The 27,031-nt window shown below is 54.7% G+C and overlaps 1 protein-coding gene across 1 annotated transcript; it reads right to left on the bottom strand.

Moving 5' to 3' along the window:
* Nucleotides 1–3,539: 3,539 nt before the first annotated feature.
* Nucleotides 3,540–10,859, bottom strand: PRDM13 (PR/SET domain 13; the record flags this gene model as incomplete). Its single annotated transcript, XM_081997548.1, has 4 exons — nucleotides 3,540–5,438; nucleotides 8,690–8,810; nucleotides 8,910–9,041; nucleotides 10,719–10,859. 4 exons carry the CDS (start codon nucleotides 10,857–10,859, stop codon nucleotides 3,961–3,963), a joined length of 1,872 nt encoding a protein of 623 aa, XP_081853674.1. The 3' UTR covers nucleotides 3,540–3,960.
* Nucleotides 10,860–27,031: the final 16,172 nt, after the last annotated feature.

Genomic DNA, 27,031 nt, shown 5'->3' with positions numbered 1-27,031 from the left:
TGTGCTCAAACCCATTCAGCAAGCTTAGAAGAGTAAGACCTAGACCCTGCCCTACAGCTCGGTCATTCACAGCACCATTGATTTCCCATGCACATACTTGGACTCTGGACACGACAGCAATTTTACAGCATAACCTAGTAAGATGTATGGCAGAGTTTCAAACAGAAACCAAGATCAGTTGGAAACCAAAATTACCCCCAAGTTCCCTACAATCTGCTTCTTGGCAACAGTTTGCACCTCCTGCCAGATGCACCCAGACTTCTTGATGCTGTTTCTGTGAGCAGGCTAATATAGGGCAAGTCAAAAATCATCAGAACTGTTTCTCAAACTTAAAAAATGGGAGGTTGCTCAAATCAATTGTTCTTACAAGAATACCGGAGGCTGAGCATGCATTTTTGGAAGCTGAAAGACCAGTTTCCAAAATGTTTAGACTAATGTCTAATAATGTCCAAAAGCCATCCCAGTGTATGTATTCTTCTTTGCTCTTGACTTCCAGCAAGCAAATAATGTTCTACTCTTCACTTGCAAAATGCAGCTTTTCATTAGTCCTGTTCAACTTTACTCAGAAAACCTGAGCTCTCCCATAGACAATAAAATAGGGAAAGCTTGTCGTTTAATCTCTATGGCCCTTGAGCAAACCAGCCTCTCAAGCAGTAATATTTAAAGGAGATAATTCTTCTCCAACCTCACCACCACTCTTTCTGCCTATGCTTTCCACTCTGCATGGACCAAAACGGTATGGGATTTTTTCCCTCTCTTTTCCTGTAAGCGTAGTTAATTATTTTCCCCATGTTCTAAAACACGGAGGACATACTTGCTTTCCTGCAGCTATCAATAATTACATATCCAGAGACTAAAACCAGTTGTTGGTTTTGGGTTTTTTTTCCTAGTCACAAATGCTGATCACCGCGGCAGCCAGCAGTGGCGGACCTAGAGATGCGAAGGACGCAGAAGCCAGAGCACGTTGTGCCAAGGCTGCGTCTGCAGTCGGCCCCGCACGCAACCCACCACCTGCGGGTTTTCCATCTACTTTCAGACCCAAACTTGCCTCCAGGGAAACCGAAGGAGGCAGGAACCGCCATGACTGGCATAGGACTTAATGACCCCACGGGCTGCAGTCCACCAGGCCACTGGCAAACCCGCCGAGCCTACGGGAGGGGACGCTCCCCGGCCTCCCCCCGCGCGCGCCCGCCGCTGCCCCCGCGCCGCCCCGCTGCGTCCCGCACCGCCCCGGCTCCGCCGGCACATCGCGGGGGCGGGGCGCGGGCTGGCCAATAGGAGCCCGGGCCGCGGGAGAGCTCAGCCAATCAGCGTCCGCGCCGGCGGTCCGGGCCCGTGCTGCGGAAGGGCGCGGAGGCGGCCAGCGGAGCCCGGGACCCGCTGCCCGCCCTTGGCCCCCGCCCCGGGACCCGCCGCCCGCCAGGGCCCGCGGCCAAGGAAAGGGCGATCCCCGAGCTCCGCCCCGCGCCCGGCTGCGCGGTGCGAGGGGCGTGCCGGAGCCCCGGTGCGTCCCCCGGGCCGCTTCTTTCCCCCGGCCACGGCTGCAACCCGGCTTCCCACGCTGCCCCCATCATTTCCCCCTGTATTTTCTATTTCCACTTAGCCGCTGCATAGCAGTTTAAAAAAAAAAAAGAAAGGCAAAACACGTTTTGTTCTATTTTTTTTTCTCTTGCCGACTTTCGTTGTTCACAGTTGGTTTTAGTTCGGTTTGTGTTTTGTTTCCCAACTCAAAGACTACACTAAATTTTAGATGCGCAGACCGTTAGTTCACACCAGTGACCGCCCGGGATACTTTTTTTTTTTTTTTTTTTGCAAAGGTAGCCCAAATATTACGATTTGATGGGACACTTCTATTAAAACACACGAACTCCAGTGACCTGTAAATAATTCCCGGATTACAGTTTTATTATTCTACCCTTTGCCACGACCTCATAGCGTACATGACACAGCTCTCCCCGGCAGCAGCTCCATGGCGGGTGCCTTCCTTTGGGAAGGCAACGGATAAATATTGAAATAAAGAATTGGCCGGCTAAATCCCGGGTCCGGTTGCTGGTACTATAAGGGGCAACAGGATTTTCGACAGATGAACGTTCTCTGCAGGAGAGACCTTTTCCATTTACTTTCATGACAGAAACATAACCTGCATCCTGGGATAAAAAGCAAATCAAGTAGGTGGGTATTTAGTGCACTATCCCAGAAAAAAAAAAAAAATCTTAATTCCTACAGCTTTTGAATCTAAATTAAGCCTTTAAAGGAAATCCAAGCCTGGCATTTGAATTTCCACTTCCTATTACTGTCAAGCGCGTTTAGCCTTCAGTGAACAAGAGGAGGATCAGTTTTGTATCTGAGGTTCTTTCAGTTTTGTACCTGAGACTCTTTCCGACGCTGGAAGTAATGTGTATTTTACATTGCTTCACCTTTACACCGGACTGAAATAGGGCTCGATCCTGGAAACTCACAGCCTTCTGACTATCCGCATCGATCGAAGAGATTAATCATCTACTTGAGAGCTGGGGGCCATGCAGAAGAGAGGGGGGTCTCTCCTGTTTATTGTGCCTTCCCGAGTGCAAGCTCCCTCCGAAAGCACCAGCTCGGACCAGGGCGGGGAGAGCCGCGCAGCCAGCGGGTCACTGTCGGCAGCGTTGCACCGTTTCGCGGTGTGACTGGGAGGATTTTCCAGGGGAAACAGATACTTTTCTGACAGTTCTTTTTAAGTTGAAGGCGTTTCAGGCTTTCATACCAACAGTACAATGAGATTTTTCCCTCCGATAAAAGAAATAACGATTCTAAAGAAGAATGTGTGCAAAAGGGGCACCTGGTACAGAACACAATTAAAGCAGACTAATAACGGGCAGCCTTTAACATCTCTGCGCTGGTCCTGTTAAAAAAAAAAAAAAAATGTTCTCCAAAAGGCTTAGACATAGGGAAGAACGGATCGGAATTTGTTTGTGGTTTGCTGGTTTGCTTTGCTGAGTGAGAGAAGGTAAATACTCAGACAGCAAATTCTTTAGAGCTTGGTCCAAAGATGCTGAATACAGCGGGATCTGGGCTGGGCTCCCGATCATCAGAAGCGTTATGGAGAAAAAGGAGATCCTGCTGATAGCACTTCAGTGAACAGCTAGACAAACTACTGTTTGTCTGTAACTTTATTTAAAAAAAAAAAATCGCATGACAAACTGGAACCAAGACCAAAATACTGTATCCACTGTACATCATTCATTAGAAAACAAACATACACCACATTTGTATTCTACCAAACAGAGAGTGTATCTCCTTTAAAATTATATAGTGCGTGCTTTTAGATTCATGCTTTTCAATATTTATTTTACATTTGTTACTCAAATATTATCTGTTATAAATAATTGCAACGTGATGAAATGGTGCACCTGTTATCATATGCGAACCTCTTCAGTGCTGCAAGTGTGGCTTTTTCTTGCCTTTTTTTTTTCTTTCCCAAAAGCTGTTGGTATTGCTTTATTAGGACCCGAGAAAGCACATCTGAGGTGTCAGATAAAGTGTACAGATGCCAGAGGCGCTTGCAGACCCGTGCCTGCTGCTGAGCCCCAGGGCTCGGGCCGCTGGAACAAGTGACGGGAGAGCACATGGAAAAAAATCGTTTCCAAAAGGCACAATTTCCTCGACACAAAGTTACAATAAAAATATATGGCCAGTGAAATACGGGCGCCTGTGGGGAAGCGGTGCCTGTCCGGTGGGATCCCGGGCCCGCCAGGGTTTCAGTAACGCCCCGCCCTCTCCCGGCACGACGGGTGCAGCGCCAGGGGTCCGGGGACGCCGGCAAGGAGCGCTCGCTCCCGGCTGCCCCGCCACCAGCGGGGGCCTGCCAGCCCGCGCTCCCCGCGCGGCACGACCTCCCGTGGGACCGACCCGGGAGGCCGGGAGCTCAGACTAGGTGGGAGTGGGGGCTGCAAGCGCGTCCCCCGCCCCCGGCCGGCTCCTGCATCACTGCTCGCGGTTTCTGCTGCCGCTCTCCGGGTCGCTCTGGTCGTCGGTGAAGCAGACGTCCACGTCGCTGTCATTGTCAGTCTTTTGCTCCTGCTCGGGGTGCGCATAGCCAGAGTCACTCTTGTCCTCGGCCGCCTTGCCGAGGCTCTGCCCCGGGTGCCGGGACTTGACGTGCCGCTCCAGGTCGCGACGCCGCACCAACACCTTGCCGCAGTACTCGCAGCGGTAGGGCGTGTTGCCCTCGGCGTGCAGGCGGATGTGCTTATTGAGGTTGCTGGGGTCCCCGAAGGGCCGCAGGCAGACCTTGCACTTGAGCGGCTTGTAGCCGGTGTGAGTCCGCATGTGGATCTTCAGCCCGTACTTGCGGGAGTACAGCTTCCCGCAGTAGAGGCACAGGTGCCCGGTCTTGGGCTTCCCGCCGGCCGCCCCCGCCGCCCCCGCCGGCAGCGCCTCCAGCCGCCCGCGGCCCTTCTCGGCCGCCAGCTCGGAGAGCTGCTGGGTGTGCATGGCGATCTCCCGGTCGATGCTGGCCAGCGAGCCCAGCTCGGCGGCGTGCAGCCCCGCCGCCGGCCCCCCGAAGTACGACACGGACTCGGGGTACTTGAGGAGGCCGCCGAGGTGCAGCTTCAGCGGGTAGTAGGGCGCGGCGCCGTAGACCAGCTCCCCGTTGTAGACGGTGAGCGGCATCACCGGCAGCCCGCACTCCCCCGCGTACGCCTTCAGCCCTTCGAAGGGCGGTGGCAGTGCGAAGCGCTCCAGCGCGCCGCCGGGCAGCGGCGGGTAGCGGGCGGGCGGCAGCGCGGCGGCGGGCAGCGCCCGTTCCACCTGCCGGAAGGCCGAGGCCTCCTCCAGGGGCGACAGCAGCGGGAAGGCGCGCAGCCCGCCGCCGCACGCCAGCCCCGCCGCCGCCGCCGCCGCCGGGGGGACGGCCTCGCCCGGCAGCGCCCCGCACTTGGGCGGTGCCTCGGCGGCGGCGGCGGCGCGTCCCGCCTTCAGCCCCCCCAGCAGCTTGGAGAAGCCGAGGGCGGCGGCGCCCCGCGCCTCCTCCCGCAGCGGCCCGGCGGGGCGGAAGGCCGAGCGCGCCCCGGGGCAGAGCGCCAGCCCGTTGCCGCCCGCCGGCCCCAGCAGCGGCCCCGGCCCGCGGCCGGCCCCCACGCTCATGTCCAGGGCGCGCTCCTGCTCCTCCTTGCCCGCCGCCCGCTTGGGCAGCCCCGGCTTGGCGAGCGGCGGGGAGGCGGCGGCCGCGGCTTCCCGCTTGAGGGCCTCCCGCGGGCCGCAGCCGGGGGGCGGGTGGCCGCGCAGCGAAGCGGCTGGCGGCTCCTTGAAAGGGAGGCCGAAGGCGGCGGGGCGGCTGTGGTCGTGGTGGAGGAAGGGGCGGCCGTGGCTCAGCGCGCAGTGGAAGTGGACGTGGGCCTTGAGGCTGTTGGGGTACTTGAAGGTCCTCCAGCAGTACCAGCAGATGTACCGCTCCTCCCCTGCGGAGGCAAGCGGAGGGGCCCGTCAGCGGCGGCCGCGCATCTCCCCCGCATCCTCGGGCCTTCCCGCACCCCCGCCGCCCCGGCCCGCCCCCGCCCTGCCCTGCCCTGCCGCGGTGCGGTGCGGTGCGCGGCCGGGCTGCGCTCCCGCGGCCGGGCTGCGCTCCCGCGGCCGGGGCGCCGGGGGGGAGCAGCTGCTGCCGCGAGTCGTCTGTCGGGGGGCCCATCTGTTGGCGTTTGCGGAGGAGGTAGCGTATGTCAGGGAGTCGGCTGCACCGAACAAAGGCCAATCTAATGATCGTGAGCCCCTCATTACGCGGCGAGACAATATCCGATATGTATGGGCCATATGTAATCGTTCCCTTTCAGAGGACAATGCCCTTTGTGCCCCGTCCCCTAAACAGTTCGGCTTCCCTCAAGCGGAACAGACCTCGGTGGCCGCGGCTGCGGTGGCTGCCTGGCACGGCGGAGACACAGGCCTCGCCTTCCCCCTCCCGGCCCTGCCTGCCAGCAGCGTCCTCCCCTGCCTCGACAGGGAAACGCTGCCTCCGCGGGCAGCCTGAACGTCTGGGGGTCTCTATCTTATCTTTACCTTTAGCTTTATCATCTTTATCAATTTTACCATCTTTATCGTTTCTTTCTGTCTGTCTTTTCTGTCTTTCCATCTTTGTGTCTGTCTTGTCTATCTTTCTGTCTCTTCTGCCTTTCTTTTCTTTTTTCTTTCTTTCTTTTATCTCTTTCTATTCTCTCTTTCTTTCCTTCTCTCTCTTTTTCTGTCTTTCTCACTACTTCTCTATTTTTCTCTCTTTCTGTTTTTTCCTTTCCTTTCCTTTCCTTGCCTTGCCTTGCCTTGCCTTGCTTTGCCTTGCCTTTCCTTCCCTTGCCTTGCCTTGCCTTTGCCTTTGCCTCTCCTCTCCTCCTCTCTTCCTCTCTTCCTCTCTTTCTAAATTTCTAAATTTCTTTCCTCTCTTTCCCCTTCCCCCTTCCCTTCCCCTTCCCCTTTCCCTTCTCTCCTTTCTCTTCTCTCTTCCTCCGCCTATAAGTACCCACTGCTCCCTCTCGTCCCTCCCGGCCACCACAACACACCCACAAGACGTTTCAGTTCCCACCCGCCCCAGCTGACCCTCACTCATCATCCTCACTCCTCATCCTCACTCCTTGCTCCTCATCCTCACTCCTCACTCCACGCACCAAAATGCCCACGGCCAGGCCAAGCGCCACATGGCAACGAGAGGCCGCTCCAGGCCTGGGGGCAGCTCTTCTTCACGTTTCGAAGGGGTCCTATGGGGGACGATGGGGCGGAGGTGAGGTGGGGCACAAGGTACCGGGGATGGGGGGCGGGCTCCGGCCCTGCGCTCCCTCTGCGGCAGCCGGGGCCACCTGAGGGGCGGCGGGTCACCGGGGCGGACACGCTGGCCGCGACCAGCTTCCCCAGAGGGCTCTTAAGGAAGCATTTGGGCCAAGGATCAGCCGGTGGCCGCTAGGGGTGAAACACAAAGTCTTCGCTCCCCGTGGGGGAACTCGGGCGCGAACTCGCGTGGAAGGATCCAGCGCTGGTGCCCTTGCCGTCGTGCGCAGCCCTGATTCGCTGGCCGTGGAACGGCGCTACGGAGTGGCGGGACGTGGGTTTTCGCCCCGTCGAGCAGGGAGGGAGGGAGGTGCGTGTCTGCGCGGGGCCGGGTGGGGCGGCGGCCGAGGCAGGCGGAACCACGGCCGCCACCCCGCCGCCGGGCGCCGGAGAAGGGGCACAGGAGCGGTGCGGGGCCAGAGGCACGGCCCTGCCGGCTCCCTCCTCTTGCCGCCGTTTGCCCACGGCAAAAGCGTGGCGGGACCAGAGATACCGGCGGGACCGGCTGCCTCCCGAGCGGCACCGAGCCCGGCCCGGCGCTTTCCCCGGCCCAGCGCCAGTCCAGCACTACCGCTCGGGGTGGGGAAAAAGAAAAAAAAGAACAGCGAAAAACATTCCTTTCTCATCACGGTAAACCCAAAGAAATGGGGTCAAGCAAAGAAGATTTCCAAAGTTTTGGTTTGGGTTTGGGTTTTTTTTAAAAAAAAGCTGTCTAAATTTCTTCCGCCCTGGTTTTTTGTGTTGTTTCTTTTTTGCAGCGTACTATCCTTAAAAGGAGAGCCCTTCAGCGTTTTCATACTCTTATTCTGAGTCCGTATTAATTAGGCTGGAAACTGTGTGGCCGGAGACACAGCAGATCCGTAGGGTCAGTCTGCAGCTAAGCCTGGCTTCGACGGGAGGAGAAAGATACCACACGATGGCTGCCTCCGGCAGACCTGAGCTTCCTTGACCTTATTTACCCGGAGCAGCGCCGGTCCCCATCCACAAGCAAGGGGTGCTGGGGAGGTGGGGGGCAGAACCCATCCCCATGTCCTCCTTCCTGCAATCTAAACTTCGCCAGAGCCCGGGCTTTTCGAGGGAGTGACCCTCCACAGACCACATAGCCTCATTGCCTTTGGCGGGGGGGGGGGAGGGCACACAGATGTGACCAGGGAGCGGGGCCCGGCTTCGGGGTGCCCGCCGCCGGAGCGGCCCGAGGGGTGAACACTGACCGAGGGATTTCGTCTTCTCCCCCTTCCTCTCCCGCCCCCGTTTAATGTGCTGCCACCTTGTCACTTGTGGTCACACCGGTGTCATTCCCGCTAAGAATCAGCCTGCGGAGTGAAAGAAGCACTCCCAGGTGTCTGCCCCTTCCCGACACCCTCGGAAATCCTCATCTGAGGCTAATTTGATGCCGACTTAATGCTTTACCTAACGCACCCGTATTTGCAGGGACTGCCCAGTAGCCGTTTTGACGCGACCACACGAGTCTGCCCACAGAATAACCTGACAAGAGGCTCTGCAGCTCTGACCGAGAAACACGCACGGTGAAAGCGGTATTTTGAAAACCTACGAAGCCAAACTGCCGCCGCGCATTACAACACTAGCCTTGTTTCATAGAAATCCCATTTGCCTATCAAAAGATCATTAAATCGTGCCGATGACTCGAGGCACGGGGGCCTTTCCATACGCTACCGAGTTAATAGATCACCCTTTAAATATAAGCAGATGGGCGTCTTAGTTTAGAGGGTGGCAGGTTAAAAGTCACTGCAGCCGCGCTGGTATTAATTTTTCTGAGGGAGCGGATTTGAAGGGCTCATGTTTGCCTACCCCAGCTGGAGCTCCCGTCCAAGGGGTCAATCAAAGAGGGTTTGTTTTGTTTCATTTGATTTTGTTGCTCTGAAAGGAACGCCCGCATCGGTACCTTTCTCGTCGTGCGTCGGGGTGGCCGTGACGGGGATGTCGAACCACTGCGCAAGGGGGTTGGAGTACCAGACGGTGAGTTCTTCTCCCGGCTGGACATCTCGCAGCGCCCGGTAGAATATCTGGGAGGGGGAGAAAGGAAACTTCTTCAGGAGGCTTGAGAGGGGAGGCAGGTGGCGGAGAGCGGTGCGAGGCCGGCCCGGAGCCGCGAGTGGGGGTACCTGTCCTCCTGGCAGATCAGCAACAGCCTCCAGTGTCTGCTCTTGGGAGTTTCGGGCAGCCCGGATTAACCCTATCCACTCCAGAGATGAGCTCCCGGCTTCATCCACTAACTCCCCTCTCACCATCCGCACCTGGAAGACAGGCGGCACCGCTGTCACTTCCACGCGAGACGAAACAGAAAGCAAGCCAAAAGCTTACCCGTTCCCCTGCCTGCCCGCCCGCTCTTCCTTGCCCGGCCAGCGGGGCGGGCGCCTGGGCATCGCCGCCCGGAAGCGGCGGGGAGAGCATCTCGTTTTGCCGCCCGTTTGGCTCTTCCATCCTCACTCATCCTTCAGGTAGGACATTCCTGGACTCGGGGGTCCCATTCGGAGAGCGGTGGCTGGCCTGGAGGGGGCTGCTGCTCTGCGGGGTGAGGATGGAAGAGCCCCGGCCCGGCGGGGACCCGCGGCATTGCGAGGGAAAATGGGATTTTAGGGAAAAGGTCGCACTGGCCCAAACGCACTGTGTTCAGCCGAAGCTGCTATGTTTAGCTTAACGTTGTATTAAATGCCCAGATAAGACTTTTTTTTTTTTTTTAAGGGTTTGTGCAGTCTCTGAGCCCCTGCAAAACAATTGCGACATACACGACTTGTCGGGAGACAAGGGGAGGGGGAAAGGGGAGACGGTTCTGCTCAGCCACAAAGTCTCTGTAGCACCATACTTCATAATCTGCCTGGCCATACAAAGAGAAAATAAAGTGTCCGTTCCCTGAATGACCGTGCAATAAAAGTCATCGGAACAAAGCAGCCTAAAGCGAGAAACCAAGGGAGCCAGATGAGAAATAAATTTGAGTGGGCTGGCAGAGCGTTTAAAAACAATTAAAGGGCATTAAAAATCCGAGCGGAACGCGTGAGCTGCGGCTGCCCAGGGGGTGGAAAGAGGGCTTCTCATCCGCAGCCCCCTGAAGAGCCCCGAAGGACGGGGCGAGCAGCCTTCACCGCCTCTTCCTCGCTCCTTCCCAGCTCAGACACCGATCGATCCCGGAGCCTGTCTCCAGGTGGCCGTCACCCCCTCCCGCTCCGGCTCTGCCTGTTACCTGCGGCGCCGGGGGTCGGAGCCGGCCCGGGGCTTTGCGAGGGGGCCGAGATGTGCTGGGCTGCTCCGACACCCGCGGCGGCCGCCGCCACTCCGGGAACCCCCGGCCCGCTCGCCCCGCGCTCCCCGCCGGCCCCAGCCAAAAGGTTCGCGGCCGAGGAGAGGGATGGGGGAAGGTGGGGGGCGCAAACCCGAGCCAAACGCAGAAATAAATCTGTGCACCTGCTCTCCCCCTCCTACTTCCCCGGACAAAATCCGAGGGCGGTGGAAGCCGCATGCCCCCGTCTTGCCGGGGCTCCAGGAGCGAGGAGCCAGCCGTGGCACCTCCTGGCCCCGCTGGCAAAGGGGCAATGCCCTAGTGAGCGGCGGGACCAGCGCCCTCCGGCACCGGGCGCCGAGCACCGGGCGCTGGGCGCGGGGCTGCGGCGGCGCTTCCAGCACCTCTGCGTCCAAGGCGGGGGCGCGCCCGCTCCTCCGGGAGAGCCCTCGGACCCCCGGGCTGGCCGCGGGGGCCAGCCGGGCGAGCGGAGGACAGGGCACGAGCAGGCAGGCTTTCCTGGCAAAGCCAGGAGGAGACATCTCGGGAGGCTCTGGAAACACTTCCCTTTCCTTTTCTGGCACGCTCTAAGAAGGGGGGATCGAAGAGAGGCGGGGAGCAGAGCAGCCTCTTCTCCCAAGCCGGCTTTCCCCGAGTCAACCGAAAAAACAAGGTCCAGCGGTGCAGGAGAAAATACCTTTTTTTTGGGTCCTGGCTCCCTGCGGTCTGACAGGTACTTGCCCAGTTTGAAGATGCCCGGCACAGGCCCCAGCCGCAGCCCGGCCGGGATGCAGCTCTCCGCGCTCACGCTGATGGCCGGAGCCCTGCTCGTTTGCATCGCTGCCTCCGCGGCTGTGGGCGACCGGGGACCCCAACTACTTAAAAAGGGGGGCCGGAGTGACAGCGGCAGGCGGCGGGGAGGGTGAGCACAGGCGTATCTCCGCCCGCAGAGTGACGCGGCGGTGTGTGGACGCCGGCTTTTCAACGGGAGCAGGAGGGGTACCCCTTGGCAGGGGGATGCTCTGGGGCGCAGAGTTTGGTGAGAGAGTTTGGCTCCTCGAGCAGCTGCGGAGTCCCATCCAAGAGGGTCACATGGAGCCTTTCCCTAACCCTCCTGCATAATCAGGCGGAGTGAATGGCTGGCAGACAATGGGCCAGGCGACCTTCCCATTCCTAAAAATCCAATTTGTCAAGGGCAAAGAAAAGGCGCTGGTGAATCAAAGGTCTGGAGGGACCATTAATCCTCAGCATGGGGTATTGTCCCCGAGACAGTTACGATATTTTAAGTGACAAATCCACTGTATAATTTCTCCATAAATTTTACTTCCTTTTATTGTTCCTCGACAAACCAGTTTTGGAAAATAAGTGACTATTTTAAGTCTACTTGGCTGAGCCTTTTGAGGTTTAATATACTTCAAAGATTTTTAATTCTCTTCCCTTGGCTTTATTGTAAAGGAGATTAAACAAAGAGATGGGGAATGTTTTGAGGACTTGTTAACTTCTATTGATTCCCGGCGTGTGCCATACAGAAATTGGGCAGGTACTTGATGGGAAAACACCAGAAAATACCTACACTTTTTTTTTTTAAAGAACGACCATATTACCATTTCAGTGGGTTGGTTTCAGGCCAGTAATCTGTTCAGAAGAGCTTTGATCCTTAAGGAGGATGAATAGCACAAAATATGAGCCGCTGTAGCCCATGTAAAACACAAGCCGTTGCATCTGCAAGCGCTGGGGAAGCGGTGTCCGTAGTTCGTGCGATTAAGAAATAAAGACAGGAGGAAACAGAGACACACAGCCACCAGGAAACAGAGAGGCACGGCCAGCGGATAACACAGATGTCCAGCGAACAGCGTGCAGCTGGATTCCTCCTTTAATACATCCACAGGTTCCGCTCCCACACCCAAAATCGCTTGCCCCGAGACTGCTTGCGGAGGTGGAACCTACAAAAAAAGACAGTAAATAAAGCCAGAACGAAGCGATTCGAACCAAGTGCGTCTATGTCCCTCCTTTTCGCATAAATATTTTAATTAAGACATAACGAGGCTCTAGGATTAAGCCAGGTTATAATTCAGGCTGGGTAAGTGTCCCAAGAACTTTCCAGGAACTGAAAAGGAAAGATGTGCGACTTTTTTCTTGCGCACGTGCAACGGTCCAGACGTGCCTGTCAGACCAAAGAGTACAGTAACAAATTCGATTTTCCACTTTCGCTTTTATAGCCCCGTCTAATTCCCGCTAGCAGGTTTTCTCTGCTCCATACCTCGTAACTCTCCAAAAAGATTTCTGAGCCTTTCTCCTGTGGAGAAGTTGCACAGGCAGATTTTATCCATTGCTTTCAGAAGCAATTGTAGGTATGAAGCTGCTTTTTTTTTTTTTTCCTGTGCCGTTTTTCTAATAGTCAGACCTAATAAACTTCAAAAGAAACGCCAAAAAACTCCGCTTAGAGGTGTATCTGCCGATAGGCGCCAGGTAACGGAGAGGGCTCTTCTTAAGTAACCCCGCTTTCTGCTAGACAAACGTTGTCACGTCGCTTTCGATGTGATCGTTAGTGTGGGCATTAATCTGGATTTGTTTTCCGTCGTCAGGCGTGGCACCGTGGGAGCAGAGGACACAGGGATGCGCACGGGGGACAGCGATTTTGAACCGGCGCGTCCCTACGAGCTGGCGGTCCCAAAGACGCTTTTTCCCCTCTCCCTGCCCGGCACCGTGCCGGGAGCTGCCGGGAGAGCAATTAAAGCTCGGCCTGGCAAGTCGCCGCCGCCGCCGTCACGACATTTTGCCCACGCCGGTCGCTCTTTGCACCGGCCCCGCCGCTGCCGGCCGGCTGGCCCTCCGCTTCGCACCGGCGTACACCGGCTCACACAGTCGGGGCGATCCCTGAAATTTCAGCATCTTTGCTGAGATCGGCGGGGAGCGAAGGGCTGGCCGCATCCCCCTTCCGCCCTCGGCGCTGGCCGCGGGGCTCCCGCGGCCGGGCGGGACCGCGACGGGACGGGACAGGACGAGGCCGGGCCGGGGCCGGCGCGCTGCCCCACCTGCTCCGGGGGCTGCCGGCCGGCACTGAGGCCGCGGATGTATTTTGGAGTTAATGATACCTACGGGCGCGCGCACGAGGTAAATGTCGCGCCTGCCCCCCGCAGCGACAGTGCTCATCGATCCCGTCTCTCCGGGGTGCAACGGCAGGGACCCGCCCGGGAGCGGGGAGGGGGGCGTGGGCGGCGTGGGGGTCTTTTTCACTTTCAGCAGGGACGGGAAGGGGGGAACTGAAGATGACCCCTTTGATCAGCGGCCTGAATGGGGGAAAAGAAGGATAAACAAGAAGTTGAGGGCAATAAATTTAAGCCATGAAGATGTCCCTGTAACCTCTGGCCTGGCCGCTTGAGGATGAGACCGGGTTGGAATTCCGAGAGCCGCAGAGGTAGAGAGAGGGCTTTTAAGGCGACCAAGGTACCCTACTGGTCCGCCTCGGGAGCCGCTCCCTCCCAGGCCTTAATGAGTCAAAAAGCGTGAACGACACGCGAACAATTTTATCAATAGGACCATGTAAAGGCCGACTGTGAGGAAAGTTATTTATTAATATAGCCGATTGTGGCTGGTTCCCATCCACTCAGAAAAGAAAAGCCCTTGCTCTGGAAGCATTCACACCAGTTCTCCAATTTTTATTCTGTCCTGTGGCTCAAAGTTGAAGTTCCCCAAGTGAAATAAATTGTCCACAAAAGAGGAAAGGAACCACATTTTCTTTTATTTTTCCTTCCCTAAAAAGGAAGGGTGAAACCGATCTAATGTGCCCACTGGAGCAAGATGCAGCATGAAAGGCCGGGTGTTAAAAGTAAAAGCAGCCTTTGGAGCAAATGGGATGGAAAATTAAATGAAATTAAATAGCTTGAACGACCGTATTGTCCCTTATTAAAAAGACACATTAATTACATGGTTTCAGCTTTATTCAAAGACAATGTTTAGACTCAATCAAAACATTCCACTATCGCTCTTTATATACTTAAACCGGGCTACGAGAGGCACCATTAAAGCGAGATCACTTTCGCCCAGAGATGCGATGAAAGTTATTTTCCTCGGCGGCCCTTATTTATGCCCACCGCTGAACTGCCGGTGCCCCTGAGTAACGCTCTGGCACACTGTTCTCCCTGATTTAACAGGTTGCCCCATAATGAGGCATGAATGTTAAGGAACAACAGTCGTCCAAAGAGGCACAGTTGCGGAGAGCAATGTCCCACCAGGGAGCTCCATTCAAACCATCAAACCGCTCCGGCACAGAGAAGGTTCAACACCACATTCAGACCAGCATGAATGCCTGTATACAGGGCCCGGCTCATTGTGCCGCCGAGCGCCGCAGCGGAGCCCGGAACAAAATGCTGCAAGTTCATCCAGCAGGCCCTGCTCCGGCGGCGCGGCCCCGCCGGCGGCGCCCGGGGTGACCTTCTTCCGAAACGGCTTCGCCCCTTCGCCGGGGCGGCCCTTCCCCAGGGCTGCGGGGCGGGACGGGACGGCCCCGGGGCTGCCTGCCCTGCCCAGGGCTGCCCGCCCTGCCCGAGTCGGCGCCGGAGCTGCGCCGCAAGGCGATGGGGATGCAAGGAACCGGACGGAGGGCAGGGGGGGAGTTTTGCTGAGACCCTGAAACACGGAAATCCCCTTTAAACCGAAAAGACCAATATAGTTTGAACGTCTTTTCCTTTTCCTTTTCCTGCTCCTTTTCCTGTTCCTTTTCCTTCTTCTCTTCTCTTCTCTTCTCTTCTCTTCTCTTCTCTTCTCTTCTCTTCTCTTCTCTTCTTCTCTCCTCTCCTCTCCTCTCCTCTCCTCTCCTCTCCTCTCCTCTCCTCTCCTCTCCTCTCCTCTCCTCTCCTCTCCTCTCCTCTCCTCTCCTCTCCTCTCCTCTCCTCTCCTCTCCCTCCTGCCTTCCCCGTCTCTTTTGCAATTTCTTTATATCTCTTCCTCGATTTTGCTCACTTTCACTCTTTCAGCCACTCTCTCACACACCCTCTTCCCTTTACCCCCTTTTCTTCCTTTTTTTTCCTTCCCACCACATCAATTCCTCCCCCGTGACGCCGCCCGCAGCAGTAACAGCATCACTAGAAGCACCACTAGCACTCAGCAGCAGCAGCACTAGCAGTACAGCACTAGCACTAGCAGCAGCAAGCAGCACTAGCACTAGCAGCAGCAGCAGGAGCAGCACTAGCACTAGCAGCAGCAGCCACAGGAGCTGCACTAGCAGCAGCACTAGCACTGGCAACAGCAGCACTAGCAGCAGCAAGCAGCACTAGCAGCAGCAAGCAGCACTAGCAGCAGCAAGCAGCACTAGCAGCAGCAGCAGCAAGCAGCACTAGCAGCAGCAGCAGCAGGAGCAGCACTAGCACTAGCAGCAGCAGCAGCAGCCGTTGGAGCTGCACCAGCAGCAGCACTACCACTAGCAGCAGCAGCACTAGCAGCAGCAGCCTCAGGAGCTGCACTAGCACTAGCAGCAGCACTAGCACTAGCAGCAGCAGCAGCAGGAGCTACACTAGCAGCACTAGCAGCAGCAGCAGGAGCAGCAGCAGCATCAGCAAGAGCAGCAGGCGGAGCAGCCGCCCCGTTGCGGCGCTGCCGGTGCCCGGTGCTGCGGGCGGGCGGTGCCGATCGGCGGGGCCTGGCGGTCGCGGCCCGGGCCGGCGGCCCCCAACCAGCTGTGCGGTGCAGACGAGATGCGGGTGGGATATTAAAGCAGCTTTTGAATAGTAATTCAGGTTCTATGGGAACCCGGGCAGATGACAGGAGCTCGATTTGGTATTCGTATTGTGAGCCGCGAGCGTCAGCCCAGATCGGATTCAAACATGTTTTGTGCTCGTTAAAAATGCCAGTGTAGGGGCTGAGATTTCTTTTTTTTTTTTCTCTTTTAGCCCAGCTTCAATTGGAGGCGCAACTTGCCGCATAAAGTATTCAAAGTCTGTCTAAAGTTGCCTTTTAACCGGATTCTCCCCCTCCCGCAGCCCCCACCGTATCTCTTGGTTCTTTCGGTTGACATGGTGCAAATAAAAGTCAGTAAACTTGTTGCTGAATTGCAATGTTTCGGTGTACCTTATAAATTCATACCTTTTCTCCCTCCATCGCCTCAGAATGAGCCCCTGCCTCAATTCGATTTTCCTTGCTGTTGGGCACATTTAGGAGAGAGTCTATTTGTGAAGTTCATTTCTAGGCAAATGTATTCAAGAGCTGATTGGGATGAATAGGACCGTGTGTCAGCCGCCCCTAATTGGGATTAAAGCACTTCGGACCATATGCAGAGAGTGACAGAAATTCTCAGGTTTCATTGTGCTCAGACTTCCACCCGCCTGGACACTCCCCCTGGAAAAGGGGGAATTTATAAAGATTTCAGGGAGAAACTGAGGAAATAAAGGAGATGTAGAAAATGACCGGGCTAATGTCCCTCTGTGGGGCTGCCAGCACGGCAATTGCCGCGGGCAGCGGCGGGACGCGGCGGGACGCGGCGAGGCGGCGGGGCGGGGGCCAGGCGGGCCGGGAGCGGACCTGGCGCCGGGTTTCCCTTCGGAGGGAAGGGAAGCAAGTCTCGGCTCTCTCACGCCCGGCTTGTATTCGGGCTTGGAAACGTAATGCAAAACCGTAACCCCGGGGTTGGGGGGTTATATGGGATGGGAATGAAAAACCCCACGGGGAAACCTCCCCGGGTGTTTCTAGCCTAAGGAACAGGCTCCCAGGGGAGGAGGAAGGCAGGGAAGCAGGGAGGGGAGATGTGAATCACCGGCAGACGCCGCTCCCTGCCCAGCCCAGCCCCGGTATCAGGGAAATGAGGTTTTTGGAAATGCGGCCCTGCTGCAGTGGGGGCTGGCTAGGTGCTGTAGCCAGGCCCGCCTGGCCTAGTGGAAGATGTTATTCCCCACGGCAGGGGCTTGGACCAGATGATCTTTAAAGGACCCTTCAAACCCACTCTGTGAGTCTATGAAGTTTTTAACCCAAAGCTGCCCAAAGTCCATGTCCATCCATCCCCCGTCTGCCCTCCTATCCACCAGCGTGCCAGCCGTGCCACCCTGGCAGGGCGAAGCATCCTGCTGCTGAAAGCTCTGCCCTTGCATAGCTATAGCGAGAGGCAATGTTCAAAGCTCAGGCTTGGCCTTCACACTGTGACTAACCCGGCTGTGAGGTTGTCTGGCAACCCAAAACATACTGAGAAGAACATTAGTTAGGTTAGTGATTTTTAAACTTTGTGGTCAGTTATCAGAAAGATGATGTTTAATCCCATCATAATCAGACAGAGAAGAGCCTGTACCGCTATCACAGCCTTTGTTTCCCAAGGCCACTTTTTCCCAGCGAGGTGACCCAGAGCTGGTGACCGTCTGCTGCTTTTGTCCTCTCTACGCCCCTCTGCAAAGCAACCAACCCCCCGACAGGGCGGTTTTGTGCTGCTCTGTCCCCAGCAAGCTCGTGTGCCATCCCCGTGTGCTGCAGGACCCACAGCCCTGGTGGAGCCTCCGGCAGGGTTCAACAACCCTGGAGCAATAGGGACAAAACTTTCCTCGGTGATACAGAGCTGAGTGTCCCCTCCGCACGGGGAATACCCTGGCACTGCCTGTAGGTCCATAGCGGTGGGAAGGGTCCTGCCCGCATCCGTGATCAGGCGATAAGGCCACTCACTTGAGTGGGCACCTCCCCATGACCCATGGGTCTGGCCAAGTGGGGAGATGAAATGGGGCTGACCCCAAGCCAAGGTGTGTTCAGTGTCCCGGGTTCAGTGCCCTATTTCCAGTGCTGAACTGGGCTCGGGATGCGACATGCAAAGTCCAACTGGCCTGGCAAGAAGCAGCATGAACTCTTGGTCTTTTAACAGCAAACGCTGCCAAAGGCTCAGACCAAGGACTGAGTCCATTCCCCTAGACGGCTGCCGCTTCACTCCCCAGCTGCCCAAAGGGAGGCCCAGGAGGTCCCACGGCCTGGAGGCCGTTCAGACTGCAGCTACAGCATCCACACATTATCAGGCATGTATCACAGAACCACGGAATCATTAAGGTTGGAAAAGACCTTTAAGCTCATCAAGTCCAACCATAACCCAACACGATCACCTCAGAGGCATGAGGGATGTGGCCTTGCCTGTGTGTCCGTACATATGCACGCGGGTATGTCTGTGTGTATACACACACATACAGATGTAAGCTGAACTCACTGCCATCCTTTTTTTCCATAGGTTTCATGACAGGAGCGCAGGGAGAAAGACCCTTCCTCCATCTCTGCTATCCCTGAGAGACAGGGCTGTGACTTACGGAAAAGCATACTGCACATATGGAGCCAGAGGTTACTGAGCTACCCGACCAACATGCTGGGAAGCATCTGCAAAGGTCTGCGTGGCGCTGAGGAACCGAGTTGTTCCTGTGGTCTGGAGAGCATCAGGGTGAAGCAGCAGAGGGTGCTTCTCTCCCTCCCCATCCTCCAGCATCAAAAGTATCCCCGGGAATCCAGCTCATGGAGCTATATTCTGATCTGAGCTCCCTCTGAGTCGGGCTTTGTAAAGACAGTGGTTGTACCACTTAAATCACATGGACCTTCCACCTCTAGGCAGGCAAGCTATCACTGACTTTTTATTTCAGCCTGGGCTTTAATTATTTGTGGATTGTTTGGGTTTTTTTTAAGTACAGTGGGAATCCGCTTCTCCGAGCATTTCCAAGGACTGCCTCTCTCCACCCTGACAGCTTGAGAGAGGACCCAGCCCGACCCTGAATCTCTTCCAGGGATGAAACTGTGCAGCGACAGAGGAAGCCAAAGCACGCAGGCAGAGCATGCAGCCCGCAGAGCTCTGCTCCTCCTCCTCTTCTTCCTCCTCCTCCTCGGACCCCTGTGCCGTGCTCAGCTCGGCTCAAGGTGAAAACAATTCTTTATACACAGTGTAAATTTGTTGCGTTTTCAAGAGTTTATGGGGGAGGGGGGTGTCATCCCTTTTAAAATCAGCCCTGGGTTTACAGAATAGTTGCAGCTGTAAAACGAGGCACTTAATTCCTGTAAATCCCCCCCCTCTCCGAGGGGCAGCGTTGTAGCGCGGTAACAGCAGCCGGCTGGAGCTGAGGGAGGGGTGCTCCGTAGGTAGGTGCCGGGGCGCTGGGAGGCGGGGGTGCCGGCCGCCAGTGCCGGGAGGGCAGCGGGGAGCCGGGGGTGCCGAGCCGCTGCCAGCGCCCTGGGGTCGGGAGTCGGGAGGTGGAAGAGGACACGGTGGTTTCGCCCGTCAGGCTCCCGCCGAACCCCGGACTTGGTCTGAGGAGAGGCAGGGAAATAAGCCACTGGCACGGGAGAGGGACGGGGAGGGAAAGATGGTAGCTGCTGGAAGGAAGGTCTCTCTCTGCAGCGGCCTCAGAGAGCAAGAGCTGGTCGTGGTGTAAGCGGAGAAGGAGAGAGGTTTCGCCAGCAAGGCGAAAGGGCTGTAAGAGAGCCGACTGCCTAATGAGCGCATATAATGCTGTAAAGGGTTTCAGTATTTTATGCCTTTCAAGATACGACTATCAGCAAGAAGAAAAAAAAATAAAAAGAATTTTAACACAAACGCAGCCATCAGAAACTGTTCGTTACACTCTGGTAAACATCCCCTCACGGTGAAATTGTTGGTGGGGGCGGAAAGCAGGGCAAGAAAACGCATCTTCTTCTAGTATATGCAGCGCTCTAATTAAAGAATTTGATTATTCTTTAGGTCTTCCTCTGGTTCCTGTGACGTGACTTCTTTTTTTCTTCTTTTTTTTCATTTTTTTAACCCAGTACAGATTTTCGAAACAAGTATTTGGTTTAGATACATAGAATAACGGAGGTTAAACCCACGTTATCTAGGACTTATCTTAAAGTACACCACCAAGTACAGCCCTTTTCCTTCTCTTTATTTCGGCATTACACATTCTGATGCTGAAATATGCATCATTTTTGACAGCTTCGGAGTTATGAAACCAAAGAAACTTGTAGGTGTCATCTGTCGGAAATAATTTTCGTTACCGCCTGTAGGTTTAACGCTGTCTTTCTATTCGTTGTTTGTGCTATTAAAATAAATTCTAAATAAAATTATTCAGTATTGTTGCCGGATCGCCCGTGGACCGCTGCCCTCGGCTTCCCCAGTGTCATCATCTTTCAGTTTAAATATTCAAATACGCGTTTGGAAGAAGAAGGCAGATTAACCTCAAAGTTTCTGTCTCACTCTATGTCTCTCGCACGGAAAAATAAGGGCACACTTCGGGCACACAAATTACAGAAGGATTAGCTCTTCCAAAACTAGGAGGAAAAATCCTATTTATCTTTGAATATTTCCATAACGGCTTAGTATTTGGCGGGGCCGTCTTTTTAATAAGCTGACCTCCTTAAGATATTTGCGGAATGAACCCTTCTTAAAATCGCGTTTGAATTAAGCTGCGCTCAAAATATCAGAGCCAAATTACCTCCCTCCTTTGAGTCACTAGTTTTAAAGTTAAATTATGACGCCCACCGTGTAGGTATTTCGGCCCGAGAAAGGCGACTTGCCACCATTGTGTTAAAAGAAAAAATCGAGCGTGCACATTCGGCCACTGCTGAGACGAGGTTTTCAGCAGCCCGTGTCAGCCAGGGCAGTCCCGGGGGCTTTAGGGCTCACCCCCAGGTACAGAAACTGCTGTACAGAAACCGCTCTTGTCCCATGGGATGAGTTCCCAGGAGGGGACATACCCGGGTTTTCATCACGGCACACCTGCAACTGTCACCCTGCCCCGTTGTGCCAGTGGTCACAGCAAGCCCCGCTATCCGCATCCCTTAATTCCTGTCCGCATCAGCCTCACCGGCTCCCCCGCCGCCTGCCCGCCGCGGGGGAAGCCGGCTCAGGCCCGCGGGGGCCGCAGCGCGGCCGCGCAGGCTTGCGCGGAGCGGCCGAGGGATGGCGGGGGGGGCGGTGGGGTGGCGTGCTGCGGCATCCCCGGCCCCAGAGGCAGGTTGTGTTGAAACCTGGGGCGAGAAGACGGTGGTTTCTCAAATTCCCTTTGGGAATCCGCAAAACTGGGTGGAAAAGATGTATGTGAAACCTGTCCGGGGGAACACAGAGAGGGAATGTATAACGCGGCAGTGATACATTGTCTGTCTTCGGTTATATAGTTTTCTCCTCGCTTATATAGTTTCAGACACACACCCCCCCCCCCCGAGCTTCTGGGTTGGACAGACACCGTTCGCTACCAGAGAGAGGGAGGCAGCGAAACCTCCCCTCGGAAAAGCGTCTCTCAAGCGTGATCCGGCCAAGATGCAACTAATTAACTCGCTTCTCTGTTTTCCGCTCATTTCTCCCCGGTAACGTCAGGGGCTTGCCGGGGAAGGCGGCGGGGGGGCCGGTGTGCGTGTCTCCTCGGGCCGTGCAGCACCGGGGAGCCGCAGCCCCCCTCCCGCCTGCCGAGTTGCTTCAAGGTTACCGGATACCTTTGCGAAATCGTGCAGAAAAACCCACTCCCGAGGTCCCACGGGACCGAGTCAAGCAAGAAAATACGTGTTCCTAATTTTATTCGAGTTAATAAAAGCGACACAACGGGTTTGCAAAGGCGGGCGGCTCGGGAATGAAGGTGGAGGAGCTGCGCTCGGCGGCGGGGGTGGGGAAGCAGATTTTTGGGTGAAAAGCTGGAGGAATAGTGAGAAAAGAAGGAGCGGTCCCGGGGGGGGCGGGGTGTGGGGAAAGCCCCTGTGCAAGCCTGGGGTGGTACCAGAGCATCCCTGGTGTCCTGCGGGGTGGCCGCGGGCCATTTCTATTTTACGGCAGCACCCCTTCCTCCGGGGGTGGGGAAGAGCTCAGCGCAAAAGCCTACACCTTGGGGGCAGGCTCGCTTTCTTCAGAAGGTGCTTAGGCTGTGGAGGGGTCCCCGAAGCACCCAGGGGTGCGGGGGCAGGTAGAGAGGGCCCCTGCCCTGAGCTGGCAGCCTTGGGCAGCCTCCTGACTTCTCCGGACGCCTTTTATCGCCCACAACGGCTTAACCGTTGTTTAACTGAACGTTTGCGAAGCGGTATGAGAGAGGTAACCTCTCCCTGCGAGGTGCAGGTTACCTCAGAGATCTTCAGTCCCCTCCTCTTGTCCCCGCGGGGTCCCCAGCGGAGCCACCCTCCCTTTGCAGCACCGACACAGGGAAAGGAGGCGCCGTGAGACTGCTCAGCGCTGGGATGGGGGGTGGCGGGAGAGGCCGAAATCCGCAAAATACCCTTTCAGGGGGGTTGCATTTCACCCTGGGAACTCGGTCTTTCCAGGAGGGAAAGTCCTCCCTGGTGGGAGGCACGCCCCATGTGAGTGAAGGGCCAGCCGGTGACTGGGCTGAAGGATGACCTACAGGGCTTGAAGGACAGTTTAAGCCTTGATCCAGCCTGGACCAGGTGTACTGCTCAGGATCCAGCCCCACACATGGGGACCAGGGATACCCCCTGCAAGGGAACCCTCACTCATCGGGGCAGAGGATGCATTTCCAGCTGTCCAGGCCAGAAAAACCAACCCAACCCAACCAACCCTCAAACCAACATTAACACCGGTTTGATACTCCGTGCTGCATACGTTCCTGCTGTGTACGTTTTACTGAGAGGAGGTGGGGTTAAATGCCACGGTGTCTGTGATCCAGAAAGGAAAACCCTTTGAAATAACAGGCTACTGTGTGGGAATGCTGGCAATTTTTAAAAATTATTTTAAGTGCAGGTTGGTAGGAGGTGGCTGAAAGCATCTTTCCGAACCAGCTACCCTCGCCAAGGAGTTCTCACAAACAGAGCTGATGGTTTTAATAATGCCTCTACCTCTTGTCGTTTATCCTTGCTTTGTAAACTGAACTGTCATTATTCTAAAGTCTTTCCCTCATTTAATGAAATTACTCTGAATGTCTTCTATGTAAAATATTAAATGGTTGCCTTTGTAAGAGTCTTTTTGTGTGTGTGCATGGTGGGGGGGAGGGTGCTTAAAAAAAAAAATTCTCCAACATAAATCCTTTGCCCCTGAAATTGTCAGTCAAGAACAGCAGGATCCTTATGTTCAGATATGTGCTACCGAACAGCTGAATTTTTATTTCATATATATAAACATATGAAATGTGGATACTTCCTACTGGTTTGACATGGGGTCACATCCAGAGTCACCACTCCTCCAATGCACGTCCCTCATTGCACAATATAGCCTAAAAGACCATGATTATTGGGAAAAATATCAGACAACTGTCACATTACCTAACTTACTGAAATCATAACAAAGGCTTCCATTAGAAGTGACATAACATAAGCTGGAAGGGGTTTTCAATTCCACTTACACTTCTTTTCCCCATTCCTTCCCTGAAATGTCTCACATTCTCGGCATGTTTTGTGGAAGCTTGATTAAAGTCAGGAAATCTGGTTTTGTACCACTCGTTCATTTCCTTAGGGGGTGTTAAACAGAAGAAGGCAAACAGAAATGCTTATTGTCAGATCTGTGAGAAGATACATACTGTTTTCAGTTATTAGAGAAATATGTAAACATAAAAAACCTGAGAGTATTAGTAGAAGCTATTTTTTGTGTGCAACTAAGGGAAAGGGCTACAGGAGATGTTGTTCGGAATTGTGGAGGAGGACCCATGAACAAAAAACTGAATGTGCATCATCATTCCATCATTTCAAATGCTATTTATAACACGTGGATTGGAAGAAGCATTTATTTTGTAAAAAAAAAGAATCTATCCAACCATCCTGTGTATATTTATATCTAGCGATGGCCTACTAAGTATATTCAATATGTCTGTGATGGGTTTTATTAGGGGGGCAGAGGGGGAAGAGATCAGCGAGAGCTGACAGATAATTTAATCTCACAAATACGACAAAGTATAATTTTACCTGCAGGTTCTTGGCTGCAATTTTTTCATCCTATATCTGGATGTCCCTCAGAGCAGCAGCCAGGTCCAAGGCTGAGCAGGAGACATCAGCACACACAGCAGCACTGCACATCTGTTTCATGTAATCTTCATTTGCCTGTTTTGACAGAAACACACAAAAAGGACATGGTAAATAAAGCGATCCTCCACATGGCTCCTGGAAAATAAAGGCTGCAAAGCAATGTCAAGGGGGAAAAAGCTCTGCCTTGTCTTCCCCCTGCCATGCCCTTGCCCAGGAAAGCACCTTCCAGCTGGGCTTTTGGGGAGATGGAGCCTCAGCAGCATCCACATCCTCCAGGAATGACGGGAAACCCCACATAGCCATCAATCCCCCCTGTGGGGCGTAACGTGGCCTCCCAGCTCCACACTAGCCGCAGGACTCCTTGGCCTGGCAACGGGCATCCCCAGCACACCCCAGTTGGGGGGAGCGCTGGCCCCTTTGCGCAGGGGATGCTGGAGGGCTGGGACGGACCACCTGGCTGCCATGCCGCAGGGAGGCCCTCCAGCATGGCAGGATGTCCCTTTGTAGGGCACCAGGAGGGTTTACTCCTTCACAGCTTTGGCACTGGTGTGGTCTGCTGCTGTGCTGTGAAATGGGGTCATGCAATACGAGGCCTGTTCTGCAGAGAAGACGACAGTCTGGGAGCGGGGCTGGCAAGACCCTGTGGTGCCAGGCGCTCTCGTTCCAGCAGCGTTGGCCAGCCCCTGCAGTACCAGGTGCTGGGCAAGCAGAGCTGTCCCTGGGGCCCAGTGTGCAGAGGAGCAACGGTATTTATCACAGCTATGGTAAGTCTCCTGCCCAGTACCAACTAATTATTTCCTGCCATGCTGCAGCATGCAGAAACGCAAATCGCCAACACGAGGTAACGAAATGCAGGTACCAAAGCAGAGCAAGAAGAAGGCAAAGGGCAGGTAGAGAAGGATGGTGAAACAAAGAGATGCCTGCTTGATGTGACAAGCAGCAGTATGAGGTTGCTCTAGTATGTTGAGTGAGGCAATGACAGGCTTCTCTGTTGTACAGCAGCTTTTCTCTCTGCTGGCTCCTGGGTGCTGTGCTAAGCTGGGTGTGATGCAGTTGTGGGTGGCTGTGAGCCAAAGGCATGTGCTGGCAATTTGGTTCCCCTCTTTGTAGCTGTGACATTGAAATAGTGGAATAAGGACCTTCTCTTTAAGTTTTCACATGCTCAGCAAGTCCTGCAAGGTCTGGACGGCTTTTTGGAGAAAGGTGTCAGGTCAGAGAGCCTCCATAGCAATCCCACAGAACTCAGCTTGTGGTATCCACCATGTCTCCTTGCACTAAGAGAGAAGAAAAGGAAACACAGACAGGGTACGCAAATTCTTTCTGCCCTACCTCACTCGCCACCCTTACCTTCCTACTTATAAACAGGGTCTCAAATCTAGACTCACTCTGACATGTCAAGAGCAGTGTCTCATTCTGCCAGCAGAGCCATTTAGAAACACCACTGTCTCCATCTTATCCCATGCATCTTCCCTCTCCGCTTCATAGCTCCTCATGGATCTCCAGCATCTTAGCTACACCATCAGCAACAGATCACTGGAGAGTCTTGTGGGACTGGGTCTGAAACACCTTTCAGGGGAATTTGGTCAGTCTAAGGACAACCGTTAGGTGTTTCTCACTGCTCCTGCCACCCAGAAGTTCTTGGTTTACTGGTTCCAGTCCCCAGCCCCTGCCAGCTTCAAGGCAAAGCCCAAACTAAGCACCCCTTGTACGCTGCAGGGACAGGGAGGGATGTTCACAGACCATCTCTGTCATGACAAAATCAAGATAGCATTCAGCTTCCTCTATGCAGACATGTACATGTATACGTATATGTATACACACCTGCATACCTCTAGGCTCATCTTTGCCTAACACAATGCTAAATATATTTATATATATATATGAATATATGAATATCCCAAAAGATACACAGAACTACATTAATTATATTCCCAATGGTTTGCTAATTGAATATGTAGAAAGTTCCTATGTTAAATTTTGCTGAATGGAGCCATTTCCTTGCCTATTGGTGACAGTGGTGTTGGCTGCCTTGCAGGATATTTACTCCTGGCTCTGCAGACAGCCTCTCAGTTCAGGCTGATGAAGCTGAGGGAGGTGTTTGAAGTGGTGGACAGAGATGGAGAGCATTTGCCCACTGTGAGGAGAACCCCTAGGGAGCAAGCAGGCTGCTCTTCGCACGGTACACTGCGTGCAGACAGACAAGGCATACTTACATTTCAGAACAAATAGGTTTTGTAACACCGTGCAAAAAACAGTACTCATGTGCTCACAGGTCTTGCCAACCATTAGACTAAGCACAACATTCCCAGCAGGATAAACCAGGAGTTACTTCAGTTCTCCAAGGATCTGCCCTGTGGCAGTGCTTCTTGCTGACCATTATCGCTGACAGAAACTCTGCTGACTTTTCTGGGCGTAGGGTTCATGGTGGAATGGGGAGGCCATGAGGGCTGCAGCTTTCCCCTAGCTGCTACCAGCTGCTGTCTGTCTGTCTGTCTTGTGTTCAGGCAGCCCTCCCCTTCTTGCCATGTTCAGCCCTGAAAACCGGCCTTGCAGGAGGGATGAGTACACACACTCATCTGGGTATAAAACCACACGTGTATGTCTCTGAGTGGGGAAGGAAACAACCCCTCGATCTACCTTCTGCTACAGTAGGGTACTCATTAGAGGTAACCAAGTCAGACTGTTGATTTTGCAGTAGAAGGTATGGAAATGGGCAATGCACCTGGGACTGACTTACTCAATCCACTAATTGTATATATGGTGCATGTGGAGGACAGCGGAGAGGAAGAAATGAATGTAACTTGTGGCACCAATGAACATGGGTAGAGCTTGCCTTCAAGACCGCAATGGTTTCACCTTTTTAACATTCTCCATTAATTAGCAAATTATGAAACTGTTCTGGAAAGCTGAGGCAATAAAGTGCAAGACCTAGTGATTTAGATAGCAGCTTTAATGCAAACGTCCTTGGGTGAAATATTAAATCTCATGAAACAAAGAGGTCCCTTTTACTGCATCCGTGCTGGCACACCATACACCAGCTCCACGTGCCAGGGCCCTAAAGTCACCCACAGCCCTGACTGTCCCTGTACCCCCTCCGGGGGTCACTTCACCTGCCCACGGCCCGGGACCCCATCTCAGCCCTCTGGG

This window comes from Phaethon aethereus (genome assembly GCF_964289735.1).
Source record: "Phaethon aethereus genome assembly, chromosome: 3".
Taxonomy (NCBI): Eukaryota; Metazoa; Chordata; class Aves; order Phaethontiformes; family Phaethontidae; genus Phaethon; species Phaethon aethereus.
Note: the sequence above shows the minus strand (reverse complement) of the source record. Positions and strands in the feature narration are given on the sequence as shown.